Here is a 25,913-nt window from a genome sequence, read left to right as displayed (position 1 = left end):
ACGCATTTGACTGCCTGGGACGCCTGGTCCTGCCCACTCAGGAAGGGCCTCAGGCATAGATGGAGTAAGGAGGTGGGTACCTCTGTAATGCCCTGAAGGGGCCCCAATGCCCTCTTTCTGCTTGAGGGTGCCCGTTAGTGAGAGGCTCCCATGCCCATCCCATCTCCTGGCATGAAATGGAGAGTGGTGCACCTGCTGCACTTCCCTCCATGGAAGACCCTGGTCTAGAGAGTGAAGAGGACCACAGTGTGGACCTGGGGACAGTGAAGGAAGATCAGAATTTTGGAGAGAGGGGAGGTACAAAGGCATCCCACAAAGTCAGAGATCTGCTGAGAGAGTTCCCATCCAATTTAGGGTTGTCGGATTTGCCAAAGGCTAACCAGGTGTCAACCTGCCTAGGGAGCTCACAGCAGCTCCACTCCCCTTCTCCTTGCCCATGCATGCCATCGCTCAGTTTCCATTGATTCTTCCGTACTGAACCTGAACTTGGCCTCAGAATACCGACTTGATCAATGGGTAAAACCTATGTTTCAGTCTCTGTCCAAGGCCCTGTTGGTTCATGTCGGTTCTTCACTCAGACTCAGACCTGGGATCTTTAAATTCACCTTCCAGGGGTGCCCACTTAGTCTCCACTCTGGGTGTTAAAAATCTGGCAGGCAGGGGGCCATCTGCCCCCAACATGCTGGCCTCCAGAGTCCCATCTGCTCCTAGGTTGCAGTCTCTGTCTCTCCAGGTAAGACGGGAGGGAGTCTAGCCAGATGCCCAGCCCTCCTCTGGAGATTGCACCCACTCCCCTGTTTAAGATCTGTATCACGGGTCGTCAGAAGAGGCTCCCTTTATCCAGCGGTGCCCGGCTCACTTGGGCCCTGGGGTCCAAGCCATGAATGTGGATGAGCCTGCCTTCTGCTCTCTCACGTGGGACCAGCCGCAGCACAAACAGCGGCAGGGTGAAATTTGCATGAGCTTTGCATGTAACTGTGGCTTTATTTTTGGAAGGGGGAAGGGCAGGCTGGGATTGGTGGGTAATCTTGTTCTTGGGGAGAAATGTCAATCAATGCTGCTAAGACACAAGCTGCCCACCGGGATGGAGGAAGACTCCCCGGCAGCTGAACGCTGACGACCTGTGCACAAAAGCCCGCCCGGCAGAGTGGCTTTTGATTCCTCCAGAGCAGTGGGAAGCCGAATTGCTTCCGATTGTTCAACCCGATGGAATGACTCAGCCTGCCAGCGATTTCCCTTTCACTTTCTGCCTTTCCATGGAATCCAAGTGCACTTAATTGAGAGCTGCGTGGGCCCCTGCTCCCAACCCACCAGCAGCCTCTCCCCCCAGCACCTCAGCAACCTCAGCCCCTCCTCATGTTGCCCACGTTCCCCCACCCCCTTCCTCCTCCACTCTCGCCTCTTTTTCATTCATGCATTCACTCAGAAAATCTGTATCGAGCTTTGCTCATGTAGGCCTTCAGGCGTCTGCAAACTGAGCACGGGGAGGTTTGCAGCCTGGGCTGAGATGATTAACTAGCTCAAAGGCTCACCCCTGCCCCAGCCCTGGCCCCCAACCCCTTTCCCCCTCATCTAGAGCAGCAAATGGGAGGAAGGGTCAAGGACAAGGAATACAAACAGGAGGAGGAATTCCAGATAAGGAAAGCTGAATCGGGCAGAGTATGTATGGGGGGAGGGGGAACGGGGAGAATCATCATAAAAGGGGAGTCAATTAGCCCTGGGCACGTGCCCCATTCAGCCCCAGAGAGACCTCTGCTGGGGAGCTGGCTGGAGGCCCGCCCACCAGTCTGGTGCAGCCTGGGCCCCCCAGCCCCAGCTGGCAGATGCCTGGGGACTGTTCTCACATCTCTGCAAGAGCAGCTGCCCTCCTGGAGGCCCAGAGGCAGGCCTGGTGAGATGGCAGTGGGAGTGGGGGTGGGGGTGGGGGTGGGGAGTCCTTCCTAAAGGACCTGCTCTTTTGACTTCAAGAAATGCGAGGATCTAATTCTAGCATCTTTCCATACTGCTCTATAATTTCACATGCACTTTGGTTTCAGTGCATCCCATGTGTACTGTCCTCACTGGTCAAGCATTTTTTGTATCTGTGATTTCATTTAATCCTGACAGTGGCCGGGCGTTGGTATCAACTGTGCTTATCTGACACATGAGGAAATGGAGACCCTGAAAGATTGAATTGTATGCCTGATGATACAGCAGATCTGTCGGTCTGGGATCTTTTGTCTAGGGCCTAATGCAAACATGCAAGTAAAGTGTGTGCCAAGTGTGAGGTCTGGGCCGGGCGCAGTGGCTCACACCTGTAATCCCAGCACTTTGGGAGTCCGAGGCGGGTGGATCATGAGGTCAAGAGATCGAGACCATCCTGGCCAACATGGTGAAACCCGTCTCTACTGAAAATAAAAAAATTAGCTGGGCATGGTGGCGCGAGCGCCTGTAGTCCCAGCTACTTGGGAGGCTGAGGCAGAAGAGTCACTTGAACCCGGGAGGCAGAGGTTGCAGTGAGCCGAGATCACATCACTGCACTCCAGCCTGGCGACAGAGTGAGACTCTGTCTCAAAAAACAAACAAGCAAAAAAACAAGTGTCCGTTCTGATGAATGATGACTGATGGTTTCCTCCTAAGGACCTACAACTGTGCTGGCCACATGTAAGAGTAGGCAGGGCCCAGTAAGTGGGATGAGTGTCCCAGAGCAGGAGTGAGGCAGCACCAGAATTAGAGCTCTGGTTCCCTGACTGCAGCACCGCCCTCCTACCCCAACTCCCGCACCTCTGCTATCCAGCCCCCAACATGGAGACCAGGTCTACACTCTTGGGCTCTCAGCACCCTGGGGACAAAGAAGCAGGAGGAAAAGAACACAAGGACGATGCCAGAAACCAGGGGACCCGACAGCCCAGACAGCATCCTCCACCAGGGTGCCTGAGAGGTGAGGCGGATAAGAGAGTAGCTGTTTTCTTTTTTTTTCTTTTCTTTTTTTTTTTTTTTTTGAGATGGAGTCTCACTTTGTTGCCCAGGCTGGAATGCAGTGGTGCGATCTTGGCTCACTGCAACCTCTGCCTCCTGGGTTCAAGTGATTCCTCGGCCTCAGCCTCCTGAGTGGCTGGGACTACAGGTGCACGCCACCATGCCTGGCTAATTTTTGTATTTTTAGTAGAGACAGGGTTTCACCATGTTGCCCAGGCTGGTCTTGAACTCCTGACCTCAGGTGATCTGCCCACCTTGGCATCCCCAAGTGCTGGGATTACAGGTGTGAGCCACCATGCCTGGCCAAGAGAGTAACTTTCACCTCCTTTCCTACAAAAGAAAAAATTAAAAACCGCTCACATGCTAGGGGCAGAGACAAACTGGCTCTAACTCAGCACATTCCTAAGAAAGCTGCATTTTTGGTTAAATTCATGCTGCTTTTTAAACCCTTTTTGTTTAGGTGTACATAGCTGTCAGATCTCTCCATCAGATCCTCAAAAACAGAAACTCTGCCTTGTATTTTTTTTTTTGTCTTGGTCCAAAACGCCGAACAGGATTGGTTGTTGAGGAAGGGGATGGATGCACTTCCCCCAGGTGACCAGTTGTCTCAAAGTCTACATGATGAATGTTTGAGTGAAAACCAGATTTGGGTTCTGGTAGTATAGACTTGGCTTCGGTATCTGCATATGTGGAGACCTCAGTTTAAGTCACATGCCTTCCCAGAGCCTCAGCTTCCCTTCTGTGAACTAGGTCAGTAGTCCCTGTGCCTCCTTATGAGCTGGTTTTATTAAAAATATTTATTGAGAGCCAGGTGTGTGGCTCACACTGGTAATTCCAGCACTTTGGGCGGCCAAGGCAGGAGGATCACTTGAGCCCAGGAGTTTGAGACCAGCCTAGGCAACATAGCAAGCCCTGCCCTGTCTCTGCACAAAATTTAAAAATTAGACAGTTATGGTGGCATATACCTATAGTCCCAGCTACTTGGGAGGCAGAGGCAGGAGGATCTCTTGAGCCTTGGAGGTTGAGGTTGCAGTGGGCTACAATTGCACCACTGCACTCCAGCCTGGACAAGAGAGTGAGACTCTGTCTCCAAAAAAAAAGAAAAAATTGTTGAGCATCTATTATGTTCTTAGTACTGTGTTTGACCCTGTGTGTGATACAAAGAAGCTTTAGCGCTATCTGCCTTCAAGGGGGTTTAAAGATAAGTGGGGTGACAGACTTTCACCCCTGAAAAGTTAGATGATGCAAGAGCTGTGCAGGCTGAGGGCCAAGGGAGCTGAGCACCGAGGAGCAACTGTGGCCAAGGGAACTTCCTGCCCTCTGCGCAGAGCAGGGAGATGGGAGCCAGGCCTGAAACAGGGCTGTATTCTTTCTTGGAAAGGAAGCTGAGGTTTCATGATGAGATTCAGGGGTTGTTTTCTCCCCTGCTTTTTTCTTTTTCTTTTTTTTTTTTTTTTTTGAGACAGTCTCTCTGTTGCCCAGGCTGGAGTGCAGTGGCATGATCATAGCTCATTGCAACCTCCAACTCCTAGCCTGAAGCAATCCTCCCACCTCAGCCTACCAAATAGCTGGGACTATAGGCATTGTGGCACTGTGCCTGGCTCATTTTTTAAAAAAATCTTTTGTAGACATGGCAGGGAGGGTCTCACAGTGTTTCCCAGGCTGGTCTCGAACTCCTGACCTCAAGCCATCCTCCTGCCTTGGCCTCCCAAAGTGTTGGGATTATAGCCATGAGCCACCATGCCTAGCTGAGATGCAAGTTCTTTATGAGAGGCCTTGCTCCTCTTTTTCTCTGCAGTCAACATGATGCCTGCCATGCCGCTACCCTGGGGGACAATGTGAATGAATAATAGTGAGTGTGAAGTGCTCCAGGTTGCACAGATGGAACTGAGCATGAAAAAGCGAAGGCGTGGTTCCCATGGCTAAGATTAGAAATTACCCTGGGCTGGTGATGCCGCCCCAGTGGGAAGGAGAGAGCTACAGGCAGAACTCTGATCCCTGCCCGGCAACCTACCAGCCATTCCTGCAGACAGCTTGCTCCCCGACCTGGGACAGCAGCTGCAGCCTCCTCTGCCTTCCCGGCACTTGAACCCACAGGGTGACCCTCTCTGATTCAAGCAGCACCGTGAGCCCAACAGGCTGAACTCCCATTTGTATCAGACAAACTGACACACACACGTACACACCCCACATCCCCCCTTTCCACACGTGCCCTGGTAGATCAGGGGCTGCTCTTTCTCCCGTTTCCCTCTTCCCCTCAGCTGGAAATGAAACCCAGTTGTCCCTGTCCTGTTAGTCAAATAGACAGAATAAAGGGTTGGAGCCTGGAATTTGTGATATGAGCTTGGCAAATCCCTTTTCCGCTCTGGCCTCAGGGTGTAGTGAAGCATTTGGGGCAGAGGACGGCCGAGGTCCTGCCTGGCTGGTTGTGCCTCGAGTTCCAGGCTGCCTTAGAGCAGGGGGCTCCTCTGTACCTGCAGCAGGTCAACCCCTCTGCTCAGCCAAAGCTCCTTCACCACACCTGGTCACAGGGCTCCTCCCTGGGCCTCATTTCTGCCAGTGCCCCTCTTCTGAGTAACAGCAACTTCTCCTCCCCTCCCCCAGGGTAACACAGCCAACTGTGGCTCAGGGGCTCTCTGTCTCACTGCCGCTGCCTTCCTTTGATATCTTGGCTAATAGAGGTCCTAGATGTCGTCTCTCCTGCACAATTTAAGGAACAGGGCTTTAAAAACTGACAGCTTCTGAGACCCCCAATAAAATAAATCTTAGTAAAGCTTTCATACGTGGAAAAATAATCATATATAAGAGGGTTTTTGCAACAGAATGGAAACATCTAAGTAGGGAATAGTAAAAGAAATGAGGTGGAATATTACACAGCGGGTAAATGGGAAGATCTAGCTCTACATGCTGTCAACATGCATGGATCCCAAGTATCAAATAAAAGGTCGAATAAAATAATCAAGGTTGCAGAATGATATATATGAGATGATATGACTTATAGCATTCATAGACGTTAAAATATGTTTAATGATCCAAAAATGTTCCCACTCAAATCATGAGAATTTTCCACCTGGGGAGAGAGATTAGGGGTGGGAGTGGGGAGAAGGAATAGGGAATGGGGACTCCAACTCTGAGATGTTTGTTTCATTTCTGAAACAAATATGGCAACATTTTAACAATTGTCCATTCTGCACGGGGTACTTGGGTTATTTTTGTACATATTTCCATATCTTAAAAATTTCTTAAACACAAGGAAAAGGAAGCTGCCCTGTGGGGTGTCTGATGAGCATCGGGCGAGCCTTCGGGAGACACTGTTCCCTGAGCCCTGCTTGCCAGTCCAGAGGGCCTGCCCCTCTGACCACCCAGACCCCTTCTTCCACCTCGCGCCCCACTTTGAGTAGTCTAAGGCCCGCCCACCTCTTGGGGATTGGAGCGGCTGCAGGCTGGAGTCTGTGTGGAGGGATGGGGCTGCCTTGAAAGGATGCAAGGCATTTGCTTTAGTTTCACTTCCAATGGTCTCTCCAGCTCCTGAAGGGAAGCAGGGAGTCGTTAAAGTGAAGTCAGTAATCCAAGACCACGTTATTTGTTCCTCTCCAAAGTTCATGTTCTGTCCTCCAGAGCAGGATGTATGAATGTTTTTAAACTAGGTCAATCAAGGGGCATTAGGGGTCAGGAAACCCTTAGAAGTCAGAGCCAAAATGTTGGAGGAGGGTGCGTTTTTCTGAAGAGGGGGTTGACAGCTCTCATTAAATTCTTAAGAGGTCTCAAAAAAAAAAAGACTGAAATGAATCCAGACCCTCGTGTTGTGGTTGGAAACTGAGCCCAGAGGGGCCTCGAGGCTCTGCACCAGTGAAGGGAAGACCCACATCTCCCCGCCCAGTCTCCGCCTGCTTCCAAGTTCAAGGCGGTCGTGGGGTAGGCAGTGGCACTAAGACCTCTGTGGCCAGGCCAGCTTCTGCCCTGGGAGTCCAGCCCTGCAGCTCTTCTCAAATCAACAGAGCATCTCAGAGAGCTCTTCTGGGGAATAATAATGAGAAAGAATACTAACAATGACCAGCACTGGGGACTTTTCAAAATAGTTTCTAAGCTCCTACTTCTTTTCCTCTCCCTACTGAAGTCATGTGGCAGGGCCAGTATGGTTGCCTTCATATTACAAGTGAGGAAACTGAGGCATAGAGAGGTTACGTAGCATGTCCACGGTCACACTGAATCAGTGACTCAACTGGGGTTTTAAACTCATATTTTCCTCCTCTTCCCCCCAAACCAAGTTTCTTAACCACAGAACCGTTGACATTTTGGGTGAAATCATTCTTTGTCGTGGGGCTGTCGTGTGCATTCATTGTAGGATGTTTAACAGCATTGCTGGCCTCTACTCACGGAATAACAGTAGCACCCCCATCATGACAAGCAAAAATGTCTTGTCTCCAGGTCCTGCCAAATTACCCCCATTTGAGAACTGCTGCTCTGACACCAAGCCCAAGTTCATCCAGACCCCAGCACCTTTGCACATGCTGTTCCCGATAAGGGCATCATTTTACAAAACCACTTTATCAGGCTGGCTCTTCTCGAATGTCATCTTCTCAGAAGCTTTCCTGGCCACTCCATCTAAAGTAGTAGACACACATGCACACGTATACACACACACGTTCACACATGCACACAAAAAGACATGCACACATGAACACACACTCACACACCTGTCCTCCCTGTCTCTCTGGCTTTTATCTACCATTCACTAAATATTCTCCTTCCTTCTCCCCTCCCCTCTTCCCCACCTGATCCTCTACATTTTGCACAGTACTTAGCCCATGTCAGATGCTGAATAAATATTTGTTGAAGAAATGACTAAATGTTCCCCCACAGTGCAGCCCCATCAGCTCAGTCCTGCCAACAGGCTACTTGGCACAGCAGTTATTCAGGACACACTTGGCTGTGGGCTTGGGGAGTGGCCAGCACAACACTTTGCATCGTTGTGGGCCTGCAAAGGGCAAAAGTTCTGGGGGGAATGGATGGGGTAAAGAGGGGCAAGTGCAGACTGCAGAGATGCCAGAAGCACAGCACAGCCGTGAGCTCACCGCTGAGTGCTGGTGGGCTTTCCCCTTGCTCCTTGCAGCTTAGGGGAGGAGGTGTGGGACGGAGAGGGGGAGAAGGAGGGAAGGATGTCAGGGAGCAGGAGGGGAAATAACAGAAGCTGAGTGGGAGGGAGGAGGCAGGAGGCGGGGTGGCTGGAGGCTGAATATCTCCGGCTGGGGGAGTGACCTCTGCACACTGCATGGCGGCAGAGGAGGAGGAGGGTGTGTGGGAATCCTCCACTTCCTTTCCCAGCCAGAACCCGGGACTTGGCGTGGGCCAAGGCATAGCTGCTTCAACTCATGGGAAGCCAGACTGTTGGTTTGGGATGAGACGATGAGTCAGGTTAGTTCACATCTCTCTGCATCCAGAAAGACACTTTGCAACTCCACGCCTCTCTCTCCACATTCCAGAAAGGGACCATCAGAGGCAGGTGTCACTTTGCCTTGAGCCTTGGTTTCCTTTGGGAGGGAGAATGCAGAAGGGGGCTGGGGATGGGGCAGCTCAGGTGCTCCCACTACTTTTGAGTAGAAGCCGCTCAAAAGTGAGGGCTTTCTGCAATATCCTGGGCCCCTCCCCGTCCTGGTGGAGCAGCAATCCACAGTGCAGGTGGGCTAGTGGAGGGGAGGTCATGTCAGGGAGGGGTGTGAGGGCTGGGACTGGTCCTGGGGCCAGATTCTGAGAAGGGTAGGCTGGATGGTCCCAGCTGCTTTGGGTTTCTTTTCTCTTTTTCTCTTTTCTCTTAAGGTCTAAAGTCCAACTCTAGCTGGATTCCTTCTGTAGGAGCTCACGTAGCATGCCATGTGGAGTGTGAGGCTCTGTGGTTCCTTTACCTTCTCTCCATCCTTCTTCCCTCCTCCTGTCCCCTTCCTGAATCCCCAACATCTATGTGATTTCTTATTTTCACCCCAAATAGGTGCTCCCAGTCAGTAGGAATTTGTTTCCCAGAAATAAAAATGTGTCTGTTGACCCTGTCCTTATGGAGGGCAGAGACAGCAAGTTGGACGGGGGCAGGTGAGAAGATGGATTTGGGAACCAGGATGGAACACAGCCGAGTTTTGTGTAATGCTCTCTCCAAGTTGACAGTGAAACAAGTCTAGACACTTAAAGGTGATTAGCTTAGCTTCAAGTGGATCCCAAACTCTCCTCAAACTTCAAAGCTCCTCTGTGTGTCAAGACCTGGGGAGTGGCCAGCTGGGTATCAGGGCTAAGGGATAGGAATGCTCTCAGGAGGACTGGAGGTGGCCATTCTTCAGTCACCCCTCTCCTGGGCTCCTGGCATTGTCCGTCTTCTTCCTCTTGACCCTCTAGGACGCAGCACAGGGCTGCTGCCCAGGTGAATGACAGAGCTTCTGAGTGCCTACAATCTTGTTGGCATTGGCCCAAAAGGGAAATGAAGCTCAGCTAGAGAAGTCTGCTTTTGATTCCTCCTCTAGGCTTCCTCTTCCCTAACCCAGGAAGCTCATTTTGCTATCTGGGACAGAAACCCTAACATCTCCGGGCCTCACCTGCAGTCCCCAGTCGCAGCGTGCGATTTTAGCATGGAGATTGTGGCGTTTGGGCCTGGGTTCGAATCCCACCTCTGTCACTGGTCACTGAGTGGCCAGGGCCACGGCATCCCACCTTGTGAGTCTGTGCCTTAGCCTCCCGTTTTTTGTTCTAGGAGCTCTAGATACAAAAACCTTTGCTCTCAGATTCTGGTAGAGATACACACAATAAACCCTAAATTTGCAGTGAGCTGAGATTATGCCACTGCACTCCAGCCTGGGTGACAGAGTGAGTCTCTGTCTCAATTAAAAATCAATCAGTCAATCAATCAGTCAATAAAATAAGATATGACCGGGTGTGGTGGCTCACACCTGTAATCCCAGTGCTTTGGGAAGCCAAGGTGGGAGGATAGCTTGAGGTCAGGAGTTTAAGACCAGCATGGGCAACACAGCGAGACCCCTGTCTCTACAAAAGAATTATTTAATTAGCCAGGAGTAATGGTATGTGCCGTCATCCCATCTACTCTGGGGCTAAGGTGGGAAGATCACTTGAGCCCAGGAGCTGGAGGCTGCAGTGAGCTGTGATCACTGTTACCTACTGCACTCCAGCTTGGATGACAGAATGAGACTCTGTTTCTAAAATTTAAAAATAAATAAAAAATAATAAGATTAGTACAGGTGAGAGCAAGCCTTACATAGGGAATAAACAGGTTGGTAGACAGTAATCGGGGAGGGATGCAAGGGTTTCAAGATTAACTGGAGAAAGCCACCTTGCAGACATGAGACTCAAGTTGAGAACTAGAAAATGAGAAAGGCTGATGTATGTGAAGAGCCCAGGGAGGAGAATTCCAGGCAGGGGAAGCAGCAGCAAGTGCAGAGGCTCCTGGATGGGTCAAGACTTCGTATGTTCACCCACCAGGAAAGAGATGAGTGTGTCTGTCCCTGGGACATGGCGGGACAAGGTGAGGAGTCCGCATTGTACTCTAACACAGTGGGAAGACTGGAAGGGTTCCCATTAGGAAGTGCTATGACCCGGACGCTTCAGATGTGTCTGATGAACAGACTGGGGAAAGACATTGGGAGGCTCCTTCAAGGCCCAGGTGAGAGGAGATGGAGGTGAGAGGAGATGGATGAGAACCATAAACAGATTCATTTAGCACCGATGCACTGATATTGTCAATAGCCTCCAGCGGTGTCATAGGCTTGAAGGCAACACATATCGTGCACACATCTGTAGATCGCCTACTACATGCCAGGCCTTGTATTTTCCTTCTGTTTGTTTCGGCTCCCTAATGTTCCTATTTAATATTAATATTTTCATTTTGTAAATGAAGAAACCTCAGAGAGATTGATTTTCAAATCAAACTCCTGCCGATGCCACAGCTGATGGTCTGGTCTGTACAGCCCTGCAGGTACAGCTGCTCGGCAATGTGTATTGCATGGCAAAAAAAGAAGGAGCTGAGCATATTGCGCAGAGCACGGGAGGGTCTTTTGGCCCAAAATGACACCCCTGCATGTGGACCAGAGTAGTATTTTCGCCCCATAGGAACTAGAGGTGTCAGCTAAGCTAGAGGTGGATGACCTAGGGGGATGAAAACACATTTTGTCAGTGTCAAGTTTATATCAGCAGAGCCACCCTGTGCTTCTAAGTCACACCTCGCAGGAATGGGAGGCAGAAAGGTTGCATTTAGAAGGAAAGGATTAGCTCTGGAAAGTGAGTTTGGACATTGAGGCTCCCCAGATCCATAGGGATGATGGATGTTGGCAAGGACAATGGTCACAATATAAGTAACAGATACCGATAAGACTGCCTAGCATTTATTGAGTGCCTACTATGTACTAAGTATTGAGTAAATGTTCCAGAGCTGTTATCTTATGGTGGTATTTCTTAAATTTCTCATAACGATCCTATGAGGTAGGCTGCTTCACTGTATTTCCTCGAGTATACAAAGCCATCAATTCAATAAAAGCTTTTCACATCAAAACATATTAAACTTACACAATGAAGTTTTGTTGTGTCATGCTTTTCCTAACAAAATATAGAACATATTCATAACATAACCTCTTTATTCTTCAGGATAATAACGCAAGTTTGAATCAAAGCCTAGATATTCAGAGTCACAGTCTCCATGCACAACTGCTAATTGTAAAAAATATATATATAATAAAATTGAAATTAAAAAACAGAGTCAGAAAGTTTCTGGCTCCCTTTCAGCTGTGCCCATGCAGTTCTCCATGTCCCACCTGGGATTTCTTTAGCCCCTTTAGGATGGATGGTATAATTTAGAGCTCAGCGAAGAACAGAGGCTCCTTCCACATCTCCTGTTTTATTAAACTTGTGGCTTTCCCCCTCTTAATTGGATTATCTGTCTTTTGACTAAGAAATACTTCACAGTGCATGACAATCACACAACCTTTCCTAGCTTTGAAAATCGTGTGATCTAAACTTAGAGATTTGCCTGAATCTGCACATGTGCTGGCATTGACATCCCAATTTCTCCTGTCTGGTGACTGACAAGGTTGTTATTGTTTAAGCATTGATTATTAGATGCTATCCTATTACTTTAAAAAAAAAAATGTGCCCAGTCCGGTGGCTCACGCCTATAATCCCGGCACTTTGGGAGGCCTAGGCAGGTGGATCACCTGAAGTCAGGAGTTCGAGACCAGCCTGGCCAACATGGGAAAACCCCATCTCTACTAAAAATACAAAGATTAGCCAGCCAGGCATGGTGGTGCTCACCTGTAATCCCAGCTATGTGGGAGACTGAGGTGGGAGAATCACTTGAACCCGCGAGGTGGAGGTTGCAGTGAGCCAAGATCATGCCACTGCACTCCAGCCTGGGCAACAGAGTGAGACTCTATCTCAAAAAAAAAAAAAAAAAGTTTAAGGGTATCTTAGAATTAGTTTGTAACACTGAAGGTTAAAGATATTAAACAGTTTACCTTCCATGTCATAGCTGGCAGGTGATGTAACTAGAATGCACACCAAGTCAGCTGGGTACTTCTCAACATTAAGGCTGTAATGACTTTCTCCTTCTTTCTCTCTTGAATCTTCTCAATGAGGCCTTCCTTCCACCATTCCTCCAAAACTGCTCTTGTCAAGGTTACCAAAGATCTCCGCATGGCCAAATGCATTGACTAATTCTCAATTGTTATCTTACTTTCAGCAGCACTTGACAACTTTTTTTTTTTGAGACAGGATCTCACTCTGTTGCCCAGGCTGGAGTGCAGTGGCATGATCTCAGCTCACTGCAACCTCCGCCTCCCGGGTTCAAGCTATTCTCATGCCTCAGCTTCCTCAGTAGCTGGGACTACAGGTACGTGCCACCATGCCCAATTTGCCTGGCTAATTTTTTGTATTTTTAGTAGAGACGGGCTTTCACCATGTTGGTCAGGCTGGTCTCAAACTCCTGACCTCAGGTGATCCGCCTGCCTAGGCCTCCCAAAGTGCTGGGATTACAGGCTTGAGCCATTGCGCCTGGCCATTTGACACCATTTTTAGGAAACAATTTCTTGACTTGGCTTTCTTAGGTCTTCTATATCCGCATCACCCTGAAAACCTTCTCTGCTGCTCTTTTTCACTTCTCCTAACCTGCCTGACCTCCAGATGCCGAGTGCTCCATGTTAACCATCCTCAGGCCTCTCTTGTCTTTCTGCATCCGCTCTTTGGTGACCCCATCTAGTCTCATAGCCACTTCCACACTCCCAGCTCTGACAAGTGCATCTGCAGCTCCCAGCAGCTGCCCACTCACCCTCCTGCCTACTCTCCATCACTCCCTGGATGCCAAATAGGCTTTGCAAACTGAATGTCTTCAACCAAACTCCTCTCTTTGGCATCGTCCCTGACTCCTCTCTTTCGCTGACTCCCTACATCTGATCCTTTAGCAAGTCCTGTCAGCTCAACCTCAAAATTACATTGAAAACTGTTTTTTAGAGACAGGGTCTCACTGTGTTGCCCAGGCTGGTCTTGAACTCCTGGCCTCAAGTGATCCTCCTGCCTTGGCCTCCCAAAATGCTGGGATTACAGACGTGAGCCACCACCACATCTAAATCCACAACTACCACCCTAGACTATTAGCCTGTAATTGGCCACCACTTCTATCCCCTTCTCCTCAGTAAGCCTCTTCCCCACCTGGAAGCCAGAGTGACCTTCCCCAACCTAAGGCAGATCAAGGTGTCAGCTGCTTAAAGCCATCCAGGGGCTCCTTGTCTCAACCCAAGCAAAGCCAGAGCTCTTTGAGCTGCACAGCCTCCTTGTTCTCTGATGTCTGCTGGCTCCTGGTTTCTGTTTCTCCTTCCCAGCCTTACTAATTGTTCTCCAGCCAGACTGCTTCCCATGTGGGTCTCACACAGCCAAGCCCCTTCTGCCTCAGGGACTCAGGCTTTTATACTTCGGGTTTCTTCTGGTAACCCCTCTCCCCCCAGATTTTCATATGACTTGCACCTCATTTTCTTTTCTTCTTCTTTTTTTTTTTTTTTTTTTTTTTGAGTCAGGCCCAGGCTGGAGTGCAGTGGCACAATTGTGGCTCACTGCAGCCTTGATCCCCGGGGCTCAGACGATTCTCCCACCTCACCCTCCCAAGTAGCTGGGATTACAGGTGTGCACCACTACGCCCGGCTAATTTTTGTATTTTTAGTAGAAATGGGGTTTCTCTAAGTTGCACAGGCTGGTCTCGAACTCCTGGACTCAAGCAATCTACCCACCACAGCCTCCCAGAGTGCTGGGATTACAGGTGTGAACCATCATGCCTGGCTGCCCCCTCATTTTCTTGAAGCCTTTTAAAATGCTACCCTAACAAAAGAAGACCTTCCTGCATAAAACCGCCACCTCCCAGAATTCTGTTCTGTCCTCTCTGCTCCAGTTTCCCCCGCAGCACTGGTACCCGCAGCACTGGTACCACTTGCTATAGTATACATTGGTTTGCTTCTGGCCTCTCCACACCACTGTAACCCTAAGTTCCAGGAATGCAGGGACTGTGACTGTTTTAGTCACTTGCTGGGTCCCGAGTGTTTAGAGTAGAGGCTTGCATGAAGTGGGCTCCCAGTGAATGTTTGTTGAATTATCAGACAAAGGAAGAAGGAACGGAGCACCCGGTGGTGGAGACAGTGCTGGGCTCTGACATGTGTTTCTCTACTGCCCAGATTTGGAAGTCGGAATCAGCACTGTGCTGTGACCACTCCCACCCACGCTGACTTCTGTCTTGTGTCTTCTTCCAGGTCTACGGCTCTCGCAGGCTCTGTGAGGGCTTTGCTATGACCTCAGTCCCCTCACGGAGCCACGACTGCCCCTTGCTGCCACAGCCTTTCCAAGACCCTGCCCGGCCCTGCCCCATCCTCAGCCCCGAGTCACCATGGGCAGCGTCAGTAGCCTCATCTCCGGCCACAGCTTCCACAGCAAGCACTGCCGGGCTTCGCAGTACAAGCTGCGCAAGTCCTCCCACCTCAAGAAGCTCAACCGGTATTCCGACGGGCTGCTGAGGTTTGGCTTCTCCCAGGACTCCGGTCACGGCAAGTCCAGCTCCAAAATGGGCAAGAGCGAAGACTTCTTCTACATCAAGGTCAGCCAGAAAGCCCGGGGCTCCCACCACCCAGATTACACGGCACTGTCCGGCGGAGATTTAGGGGGCCAGGCTGGGGTGGACTTTGACCCGTCCACACCCCCCAAGCTCATGCCCTTCTCCAATCAGCTAGAAATGGTAAGCGGGGGTCGCTGGCAAGGGTAAGTGGGTTGGAAACGCAGGAGAAAGCAAAACGGGGGTGGAGAGCCTGGGGGTTCAGGGGGAGTGGTGACCTGAGCATTCAGACTCCTCAAAACCAGAGCGGCAGGGGTGCCGGTGGAAGCCTGTGGCCACACCGCAGAGATCAAACGTTTCACAAAGGAATTAGAGCATCGCTCAGTCCCCCTGAAGCAGAAGTCTTGGGTCAGGCCATAAGCAAAGAGCACAGGGGATATGTGAGCTTTCTGGAGTCCCACTGAAATGTAGCTGGATTGTCAACGTAGGATCCAGGCGTTTGCCAAGCCTCGGGAAGGAGAGGGAGCCCTGTTCTCATCTGGAAGCACATATGAAGAGGATGCAGGCCGGGAGTTAACTGCTTCTCTCCCCAGGAGACTCGTGGGGGTGGGTGCGGTCTTCTCATTTGCTGCCCTGGTGTGCATTAGCTCCTTGTTCAAGCTGCGCCTGGGGGCATCTTTGAATACAGGCTGGAGTTTTGTCATCCATTTACCAGAGATTAGGGCAAAGGAGGCCCAGGCACTGAGAAATCCAGCCCTCACACCAGCTCAAGCCCTCGTGCGTCCCACGAGTGGACACTGAAATCAATTTTCCTATTCAGTCCTCTGCCCCTTGCCCTGGGGAAATGAATCCCCGGCTTTGATTTACTAGGAAAGAGCCTCTTATGTTTGCATAGAGCATTCAGCTTTTCAAATTAAGGGGCTTGTAAACTGTGAAGCACTCTACCAGGGAAAATTACAGTTTTAAAAAAGGATCGTGATTTGGAGGGAGCCTCCCAACCCTGTAAGGAGGCCAGGTCCGTGTCCTTGCTCCAGGCTTAATGGAAGAGGCAGTGAACAGGCAGAAGGGATGGACCTAGAGAGGGACAGCAAGCTCGGCCAGCCTGATGCCCTAACTTGCCCCACACAGAGACCTAGAGCGGGAGCCTCAAGATGGTATTTATCACCTCGGGAGGGCTGGGGCAAGCTGGTGGCAGGTTGCTATTTCATAGAACAAAGTGCCCAAGTCGCCATTAGGGTTTTTCCTTCCTAAGAGAGATGGCATTCAGCTGCTTCAAAGCAACAGGCAAGGTCTGCTAAGACAATTGACCAAGAGGGGTGCTGCATGCGCTCAGAGAGCCCAGACTGGCTCAAGGTCGGCACACGTGCCTGGGGAGGGAGGGTGCAATGCACGCACAGGGGAGGCATGAATCACCGCGGTGCTTTTCCTGTACAGGGCTCTGAGAAGGGTGCAGTGAGGCCCACAGCCTTCAAGCCTGTGCTGCCACGGTCGGGAGCCATCCTGCACTCCTCCCCGGAGAGTGCCAGCCACCAGCTGCACCCCGCCCCCCCAGACAAGCCCAAGGAGCAGGAGCTGAAGCCTGGCCTGTGCTCTGGGGCGCTGTCAGACTCCGGCCGGAACTCCATGTCCAGCCTGCCTACACACAGCACCAGCAGCAGCTACCAGCTGGACCCGCTGGTCACACCCGTGGGACCCACAAGCCGTTTTGGGGGCTCCGCCCACAACATCACCCAGGGCATCGTCCTCCAGGACAGCAACATGATGAGCCTGAAGGCTCTGTCCTTCTCCGACGGAGGTAGCAAGCTGGGCCACTCAAACAAGGCAGACAAGGGCCCCTCGTGTGTCCGCTCCCCCATCTCCACGGACGAGTGCAGCATCCAGGAGCTGGAGCAGAAGCTGTTGGAGAGGGAGGGCGCCCTCCAGAAGCTGCAGCGCAGCTTTGAGGAGAAGGAGCTTGCCTCCAGCCTGGCCTACGAGGAGCGGCCGCGGCGCTGCAGGGACGAGCTGGAGGGCCCGGAGCCCAAAGGCGGCAGCAAGCTCAAGCAGGCCTCGCAGAAGAGCCAGCGCGTGCAGCAGGTCCTGCACCTGCAGGTACTGCAGCTTCAGCAGGAGAAGCGGCAGCTCCGGCAGGAGCTCGAGAGCCTCATGAAGGAGCAGGACCTGCTGGAGACCAAGCTCAGGTCCTACGAGAGGGAAAAGACCAGCTTCGGCCCCGCGCTGGAGGAGACCCAGTGGGAGGTGAGGCCACACAGGGCTCATGGGTTTGGGTGGTCAGCGGTTTGGCGCCAGTACCCCCCTCTCCTTCTGGTGCCGGCCAATAGCGTGCAAACACAGACCGCGCAGGCAAGCGGGGCTAATGTGCTGGCTTTATCACCCAAAGAAGGGGCTCCCTGCAAACCATGTTGGGGGATCGACTTACATCTGAGCTTCCTCCTGTCCCCACCATCACCCTCATGGCTCCTAGATTTCAGTTTCCCAAGTGAGCCATTAAATCATGAAGCCGGAAGCCAGATGACCAAGGCCCAGCCAGGCTGTGGGCTGACCTCCCTTCCATCAGCTCCCAGGAGGCTCAGAAGAAGAACAAGCCGTGCCTGAGTTCAGGCGGGGCCAGGGGCCCAAGAGAGCACAGAATGCATTTGTTGCTTTGGAGGGAGGGACTGCACCCACTAGTAAGAGGGACCCTATTGGTGGCAGGTTTCAGTGATGGAAGTGGCCACTCCTTGCTGAAGTGTAAGTGGAACTTCTATTTGGTGAGCTGAGATGGAAACCTAGGAGAGGAAGTAAAGAGTCCCCCACTCACACACTTACACACTCACACACACTCACCCGGTCACACGTGGAAATGAGGCATCTGTACCTGACCGTGCTGGAGAACCCCATAACCTCTGCATCTATTAGTGGGAAAGCAGCTTTTCTCACCAGCCTGGTGGTCTGGATGACTCATGGAGTTCAAGTCCATCGTTGAGGCTCTTTACCTGCTCGCACCCAGCTTGGTCTGTCCACGTGCCTGCCTCACCCCCCGTTCAGAGTCCAAATCTCAGTCTACACGCAAACCCCTGGCTATGTGCAAGTCAACAACCAGTGGTTTAACTTGCCCACTGCTGGCAGCTGTATCACCCCCATTTAACACCAATGGTATTGGTTTTGGTGTCAGCCTGATTTCTGTCATCGATGTTTATGCCTACACCCTCTGACCTCACCCCTGCATGCACCCAGCCCTCCTCTCTCCTCTCTACTGGAGTAAAGACTACCTCATAAATTCACTGCTGTACCCAGTGACTAGTATCATGCTGTCTTGGATGCAGAGCCCAATCCACATCTGTCAAACGAGGAATCATTGTCTTCTCCTCTTGCTCTTCTTCTCTATTTCCACCCCTATCCCCCATCAAAATTTGACCAAGAGCAATGATGAAAACCAAAGCCACAGGTTAGACCCATGTGTCTCTGGATCTTGGCCATTTGGGGTCATGGGAGACCAAGGCCAGTCTGGCTGAATCTTAAGAGTGAATGAAGTCCAGAGCATGTGGCTCTACAGAATGGATTCTTGGAACTAGCCTGGAAGCCACCTTCACATTTCCTTTCACAGTAGAAATTTCCCCTTGCCCTCAGTGAAACACTGCACAGTCCTGGAGAAAATCCGACCCTACCCAGGATGCCTGCTTGGGACCAAGAATTTCATTCCAAGGCCAACCCTGTATTCATGCCACGAAGGGAGTGACACAGTCATGGCTGAGGCATGGGCCTGGCTTTGAACCTCAGCTTGACCACTTATGATCCAGGTGATTGTAAATACATTAGCCATGGTGGCAATGGGGTGTAGTGATTAAACTGTTGGGATCAAATCTCTACTCTTATACTTTATATATTTCATATATATATATATATATATATATATATATATATTAGCCCTCAGGCTGGTCACTTCACCAGCTGTTTGCTATCATAACCTCTCTGTGCCTCAGTTCCATTGATGTAAATTGAGGATTACTAATAGTACCTACTTCATCGGGTTGTAAGGAATAGATGAGCAAATGTATGGCTTGGCACTTAATAACACTACAAATTATTAGTGAAAGTATGTTTATAATAATATACTTCTGTGTGGCTAGGCGTGGTGGCTCACGCCTGCAATCCCAGCACTTTGGGAGGCAGAGGCAGGCAGAGCACTTGAGGTCAGGAATTCGAGATCAGCCTGGCCAACATGAGGAAACCCCGTCTCTACTAAAACTACAAAAATCAGCCAGGCATGGTGGCAGGTGTCTGTAATCCCAGCTACTCGGGAGGCTGAGGCAGGAGAATCAGAGGGGAGGCGGAGGTTGCAGTGAGCCAAGATCACGCCACTACACCCCAGCCTAGGTGACAAAGCGAGACTTCTCAAATAATAACAATAATAATATACTATGTGTCATTATACATGATGATTATTATTTTATCATTTTACTATATAGCCTAGCTCGATAACCTGGGGAAAAGGTCACAGCAATGTTCAGCTTACTTTCAGATTGGACAAAGGCTGGAATGCCTAACACCGGGCCACCGCATCCGGAGTGGCTTGGTTATTTTAGGCAGCTGAGCTGTCACTTCCCTGGGTAAGGACACTCACCTCTTGGCACTCTGTCTCCACCCCACCCTCGGCAGGTGTGCCAGAAGTCAGGCGAGATCTCCCTCCTGAAGCAGCAGCTGAAGGAGTCCCAGACGGAGGTGAACGCCAAGGCTAGCGAGATCCTGGGTCTCAAGGCACAGCTGAAGGACACGCGGGGCAAGCTGGAGGGCCTGGAGCTGAGGACCCAGGACCTGGAGGGCGCCCTGCGCACCAAGGGCCTGGAGCTGGAGGTCTGTGAGAATGAGCTGCAGCGCAAGAAGAACGAGGCGGAGCTGCTGCGGGAGAAGGTGAACCTGCTGGAGCAGGAGCTGCAGGAGCTGCGGGCCCAGGCCGCCCTGGCCCGCGACATGGGGCCGCCCACCTTCCCCGAGGACGTCCCTGCCCTGCAGCGGGAGCTGGAGCGGCTGCGGGCCGAGCTGCGGGAGGAGCGGCAAGGCCATGACCAGATGTCCTCGGGCTTCCAGCACGAGCGGCTCGTGTGGAAGGAGGAGAAGGAGAAGGTGATTCAGTACCAGAAACAGCTGCAGCAGAGCTACGTGGCCATGTACCAGCGGAACCAGCGCCTGGAGAAGGCCCTGCAGCAGCTGGCACGCGGGGACAGCGCCGGGGAGCCCTTGGAGGTTGACCTGGAAGGGGCTGACATCCCCTACGAGGACATCATAGCCACTGAGATCTGAGGGGCTGCCTGGGAAGGCGAGTCTGGGGACCTGGCACTGGGAGGCCGGGCTCTCCCGTGCATCCCCCCTGCTCAGCAATTCAGACCCCTCTGAGAGACGCCACTCCCTGGGACACAGACCCAGGACCCCTGAGGGGAGGGCAGGATGGCCTTTCCTTCCCTCTCTGATGTCCCAGTGCTCACCAGCCCTGCAGCCCACCAGACCTCAGGCCCTGACTCCTCTGGCTTTCCCAGGAGATGGGTCCAGGGGTCTGTCTGTTTTGGTTAAGGGCTCCCTAAACTTTGGCCTTTGTTCGAAATAGATATCCTCTCCCCCTCCTCCAGGGAAGGTGGCCACAGCAAGTACAGCGGCTCCCCTCCGCTTCTCATCCCAACCTCTTTTTCCTCCTGGACACATTGGAATGCCTTGGAAATAGAAAGAAGCCATATATGACCAGAAGCCTTGGAACCAGCCCCATCAGAACCTGAGCTATTTTCCTCTGGCCGCAGAGGTGTAGGGGTGGAATGAGCTGCGGGGAAGCTGGCTTTGAAACCTCAGGGCTGTCCCAGCCCCGGCAAGCCACAGGAAGGAGTGGAGAGACAGGCAGCCCAGCAGTGTGGAGACCCTGCCACAGCCAGAGGAGGGCAGAGGGAGAATCCAAGGGTTGAGAGCCAGTGGCGGGTGATGGCCAGCCCCTGGGGCCCAGCCCCTGTTTACTGGTTCTTGCAAATGGGAGCTGAGCAGCCTCTGGACACCCAGTGGCCTTTGACCTTGGTGACCACTCTTCTTTAAGCCATAGACCCTGAGGCCCTGGGCTGGGTGCTGGGAAGGGAGGGTTGAAACCACCGTGAACCAGAGGGTGTGGCTTTCCAGTCGCCCTCAGGGAGCCTCCCCATCTGTCCAGCTGGGGCCAGAGGCTGGGAGTCCCTACCTGGTTCACGTTGGCCGGCGGCTACTCTGGAATGTTTTTCCCTCCCCAGAATCAAGCTTTTGCTTGATCCAGAAGAGCCCATATCACTAAGATGGCATATATGTGATCTGGGCATTTTCCTCCTCTGCCTACAGCCAGGTTTGGCGGCACACCTTTCCCCCTTAGCACCTTCAGGGCTGAGTTCTGGGTTTCTAGAGGTCAGGACAGCTCCTCAGAGCGCCAGGAAGCCAGAGCCCCAAGCAGGACGAAAAAGAGGCATATACACAGCAGTGTGCATAGCCTGGCCACCAGCCATCCTCCCTCCACCTCAAGACCCCCATTTGTCCCAGACTAAAGGATCCAGAGAGCAGCTCCCTTTCTCAGGAGCTTGGGCAGTGCCCCAGGGAATCCAGGGTTTCTCTGCAGATGTGCGGAGCGGGAGGCGGTGGTAGAGAAAGATAAAAGGTGGAGTTTCTCTGTTGTTTGGTTCAGGGATTTTATTTTTAGTTTTATGAGACAGGGTCTTGCTCTGTCCCCCAGGCTGGAGTGCAGTGGCATGATCATAGCTCACTGCAGCCTCATACTCCTGGGCTCAAGCAATCCTCCTGCCTCAGCCTTCCAACTAGCTGGGACTACAGGTGCACGCCACCATGCCTGGCTAACTTTTCATTTTTTTTGTAGGGACGGGGTCTCGTTTTGTTGCCAAAGCTGGTCTCAAACTTGTGGCCTCAAGCAATCCACCTGCCTTGGCCTCCCAAAGTGCTGAGATTGCAGATGTGAGCCACCGTGCCTGGCCAGATTTTTCTTTTATTCTTCTTTCTTTTTCTTTTTTGCTTTCTTGTCTTTTCAGAAGCAAGCCAGACCTAGCAGGCTGTTCCATGTTCTATTTTTGACTGTAGCCACAGCTGCTGTTCTCAGGACAGCATCCCTTCCCACATGCCTGTGCCTGCTGCCTGCTGAGATGAGGAGGGGAGCGTCTGGGAACTTGCGAGTCCAAGGCCAGTCCCCATTTCTGCCTCGCTCACCGCTGGCCCTTAGAGACCCCGAGGTAGGGGTGGGGAGATGCTTCTCTCCTTGCCCCCCACCCTCATGGGTCCTAGCCCTTCCCTGAGTGCGGGCTGAGGCCAGAGTCACCTTTTCTGTGGCTGGCTCTACCTTCCTGTCCCTGGGGTTAAACGGTGCCCATCCTGCCATCCTCAAACGACTGAGGAGCTTTTCTGGAATTTCAAACCATTGCTCTTAGTCCCAAGCTAGGCTTAAACCTGGAATCTACAAGCCAAAAGTCCCTCCTTGCCTGAGGGCAGTACCCTCCATTGGGCACAGTCCAGACCCAAGTCAAAGATGCCCCATTCCTTGCGCCTCAGCCCTCAGTTCCTTCATTTCCACCAGGCTGTGCCTTGTTTGAGTTTTTCCTGCCAGTGAGACTGTTCCACGGAGAGAGAGGAAAGTGCTGGCTCCCCCTCCCCAGGCTGCAGACCCCCCCCACTCCAGGAAAGAGCAGTCAGAGTCCAGTGCTCTGCCTCAGACGTTGCCTGAGAAGAAGTGGCTGCCACACCCAGGGGAAGGCCCTGAGGCCGAGGCTGTGCTCCGCCATGGTGTCCCGGTACCTTCCATACACAGAAGAGTGCAGCATTCTCCATATCTCTATGGCCCTGTCCCAGGCTGGCCCAGATGTGTCCCCCCCAGGCCTTGTCCTACGTCCAAGGTGGCAGATGTCTTCCCTGGGCTGCTACCAGCCCCCGCCCCAGAGTGGCCCACCGTGGCACTAGAATGCAAGTGTCCTGCGACCTTGCGACCTCACCTTCCTGTGGGTGTTCTTTCCTGCCCTGTCCAAAAGCGCCCTCACTATTCTTGGACCATGCCAGATTCTGCCTCTCTGGAAAGAGGCTCTGGACAGCAGAAGCCTCCAAGCACAGAGCCTGGCCCCAGGCCCCAGACAGGGTGGGCTTCCTGCCCTTCCCTCTGGGCACGCCTGCTGGCCGACCCACTGACCCACTCAGATGGACCAACCTGCTCTGTCCCCAAAGGACGCCTGCAGGAGAGAGCAGCACTCCGCATCACCTCACCAAGGATCGGACTCTGCCCCTGGACCTCGGAACGACTGGACTGTCACGGGGTTCCCTCCTAGCTCTCCCAGTGAACTTCTGCCAGGCACACACAGCCCCTATAGCACTGAGCTCACATGGGACTGGGATATGGGGGCATCTCTTCCCCAGAGAGGCACTCGGTGAGCCTCCTGTGCCTGGCCCCAGCCTGGGCCATCTCTTAGGTGAGACAGTTGCCCGAAACTAAGCCAGGCCTGGCTGGAGGAGCAGCAGCTTTGGGAGAGGGATTTCCCTGCAGACCTCAAGTCATCATGCGGTGGGTGCTGCCATGACAGAGGCTGCACCCCTGGGCCAGCGGGGCTGCTCACCCACCTCTTGTGCAAGGTGGCCTTTGTGCTGTGCCTGCAGGCAGAGCTGGAGCCCCCAGCAGAGGCAGGCTGGGACGGACCAGCATTTGGAAGATGTACATAGTTATTTTTCTCTTTGTGGTTTCTTGTTTGGTTTGGTTTGCTTTTGACAGCTTCATTTTATTTTTGACGTCACTTTTTGGCCATGTAAACTATTTGTGGCAATTTTATGTTTTTATTTATGAATAAAGAATGCCATTTCTCACGCCCTCTAGAGCCACGTGTGTCTGCCCTCCTCTCCCCTTGCTGCGGTGTGGCAGCTCCCTGGGACTTCTCCCCTTGGAACAGGAAAGATGACGTCCCTTCCACCAGCGAAGGGGGTGAGGAAGGCAGCACAGGGCAGTGGGAAAGGGGCCCCCGGGGTCAGATAGGCTTCAGCTGGCCCCTGCCCCCATCGCCTACCCCGGGACCTTATCTGTGAAATGAGAGGAAAAGGGACCCAGGGACAGGTGTCCATGTACAGTCAGAGCATCCTCTCCAAAAGAGAGCCCCTCCCCACCCAAACTGCACGCCCCACCGGCTGCTCACCTCACCAGCCAACTCCTGGGTCTACTGCATATGGCCTCTTGGCAAAAGACCAGCATGGCTACAATTGCCACTGCCCCAGGGCCCCCTGGTGGGGCAGGTGCAGTCACCATCATGGCCATCTGTCCAGCCTTCTTGGTTCCAGCCTACCTGGTGCCCCCTTGACAACCTTCCCTACCATCCGGGGCCCACAACCTAGGCCCAGAGGGCTGCTGCTCAGGTGGTGGGAGACAGAAGGGACATGTTACAAGGAAATTGATAACGCAAGGCAGCCTAGGGGGCACATAAGGGGCAGATGACAAGGCCTCTGAGGTGGGGAAGGTTAGTGTAGACTGGGGGGTCCGGGGAGATGCAGGCAGGAGAAGACCTGGGGCAAAGGTAGGACACAAGAGGAGCGGGAGAGAGGAAAAGACCAGAAAAGTGTCTCCGGGGGGGGCGTTCACACAGCTCCCTGCCCACCTGTGATGGGAAAAGAGCAGCACCGGGGACTGGAGAGGCAGGAGGGCCAGGGTGCAGGGGCCCCCACAGAAGCTCAACTCACTGAGCCAGGACAGGATCCAAGTTCTGATTAACATATAAGCCCCAGCTTTTGGACAAAGGGGTCATGTCAGACCTGTGCTAACTCTTCCCCGTCTTCCTCCTAGGCCTGGCCTAGGCTGGTGACCTCACTAAAACATCCCTCTCACTAATCACACCCTTGGGTCACCCCTTCCTGTTTAATTCTAGCAGGCCCAGAGACTCATTTTAACCAATGTGATAGAGCAGGAGTGATGCTCTGCCAGTTTTAGCCTAAGCCTAGAAGGCCTAGCAGCTTCTACTTTTATTCTATTATTTGAGACAGGATCTCACCCTGTCACTCAGGCTTGAGAGTGCAGTGGTGCGATCATGGCCCACTGAGGCCTTCACCTCATGGGCTCAAGCAATCCTCCTGCCTCAGCCTCCCAAGTAGCTAGAACCACAAGCATGCACCACCATACCTGGCTCATTTTTTATTTTTTTTCTGGAGATGGGAGGGTCTCACTATGTTGCCCAGGCTGGTCTCAAACTCCTGGCCTCAAGCCATCCTCCCACCTTGGCCTCCCAAATTGCTGGGAATACAGGCATGAGCCCCTGTGCCTGGCCTGCTTCCACTTTTATACTCTCGGGAGGCCTAAGCTGCCACATAAGAAGCCCACCCTCCCATTTTGCTGGAAAGACCACATAGGGTAGGAGGGGCCACTTGTCCCAGAGTCTCAGCTAGGTCCCGTATCCAGCTGAGTGCAGCTGAGTGACTACCCAGGACCCAGCTGACCCCATGGGGAGCAGAGCCTTGTTCCCCACTCTTCCCTGCCACAGTCCTTACCCTCAGATCCCTAAGCACAGTAAATGACCATGTGTTTAAGCCACTGAAGTCAGGGGGATCTATTACATGGCATAAAAATACATCACCAGAATGCCTATCAGCACGCTCCTTTGCTTGCCACTTGACAAGCCTGTCTCCATCCAAAGGGCTCAGAATGACATAAAAAAGCACCCCTAGAAAAGCACAAGGCAGGCCAGGTGCGGTGGCTCATACCTGTAATCCCAGCGCTTTGGGAGGCTGAGGCGGGCAGATCATCTGAGGTCAGGAGTTCGAGACCAGCCTGGCCAACATGGCAAAACCCTGTCTCTGCTAAAAATACAAAAATTAGCTGGGCATGGTGGTGCAAGCCTGTAATCGCAGCTACTCAGGAGGCAGAGACAGGAGAATCGCTTGAATC

General features: G+C 52.5%; 1 protein-coding gene across 4 annotated transcripts in view; it reads left to right on the top strand.

Moving 5' to 3' along the window:
- Positions 1–23,863, top strand: part of LZTS1 (leucine zipper tumor suppressor 1) — a 58,069-nt gene extending 34,206 nt beyond the window's left edge. For 3 of the 4 annotated variants that reach the window (XM_034965735.3, XM_003823623.7, XM_057302986.2), the window contains 3 exons: positions 14,733–15,211; positions 16,463–17,266; positions 19,667–23,863. In XM_034965735.3, coding sequence (XP_034821626.3) covers positions 14,867–15,211; positions 16,463–17,266; positions 19,667–20,308 — 1,791 coding nt within the window. In that variant the 5' untranslated portion in view covers positions 14,733–14,866 and the 3' untranslated portion in view covers positions 20,309–23,863. Of the gene's footprint in view, positions 1–1,826; positions 1,892–14,732; positions 15,212–16,462; positions 17,267–19,666 lie in introns of those variants that run through there. The other variant, XM_008977281.6, reaches the window with a different exon arrangement.
- The last annotated feature ends 2,050 nt before the right edge of the window (positions 23,864–25,913 follow it).

Source organism: Pan paniscus, chromosome 7 (assembly GCF_029289425.2).
Source record: "Pan paniscus chromosome 7, NHGRI_mPanPan1-v2.0_pri, whole genome shotgun sequence".
In the NCBI taxonomy this organism is placed as follows: domain Eukaryota; kingdom Metazoa; phylum Chordata; class Mammalia; order Primates; family Hominidae; genus Pan; species Pan paniscus.
This window is presented reverse-complemented; position numbering and strand designations above follow the sequence as displayed.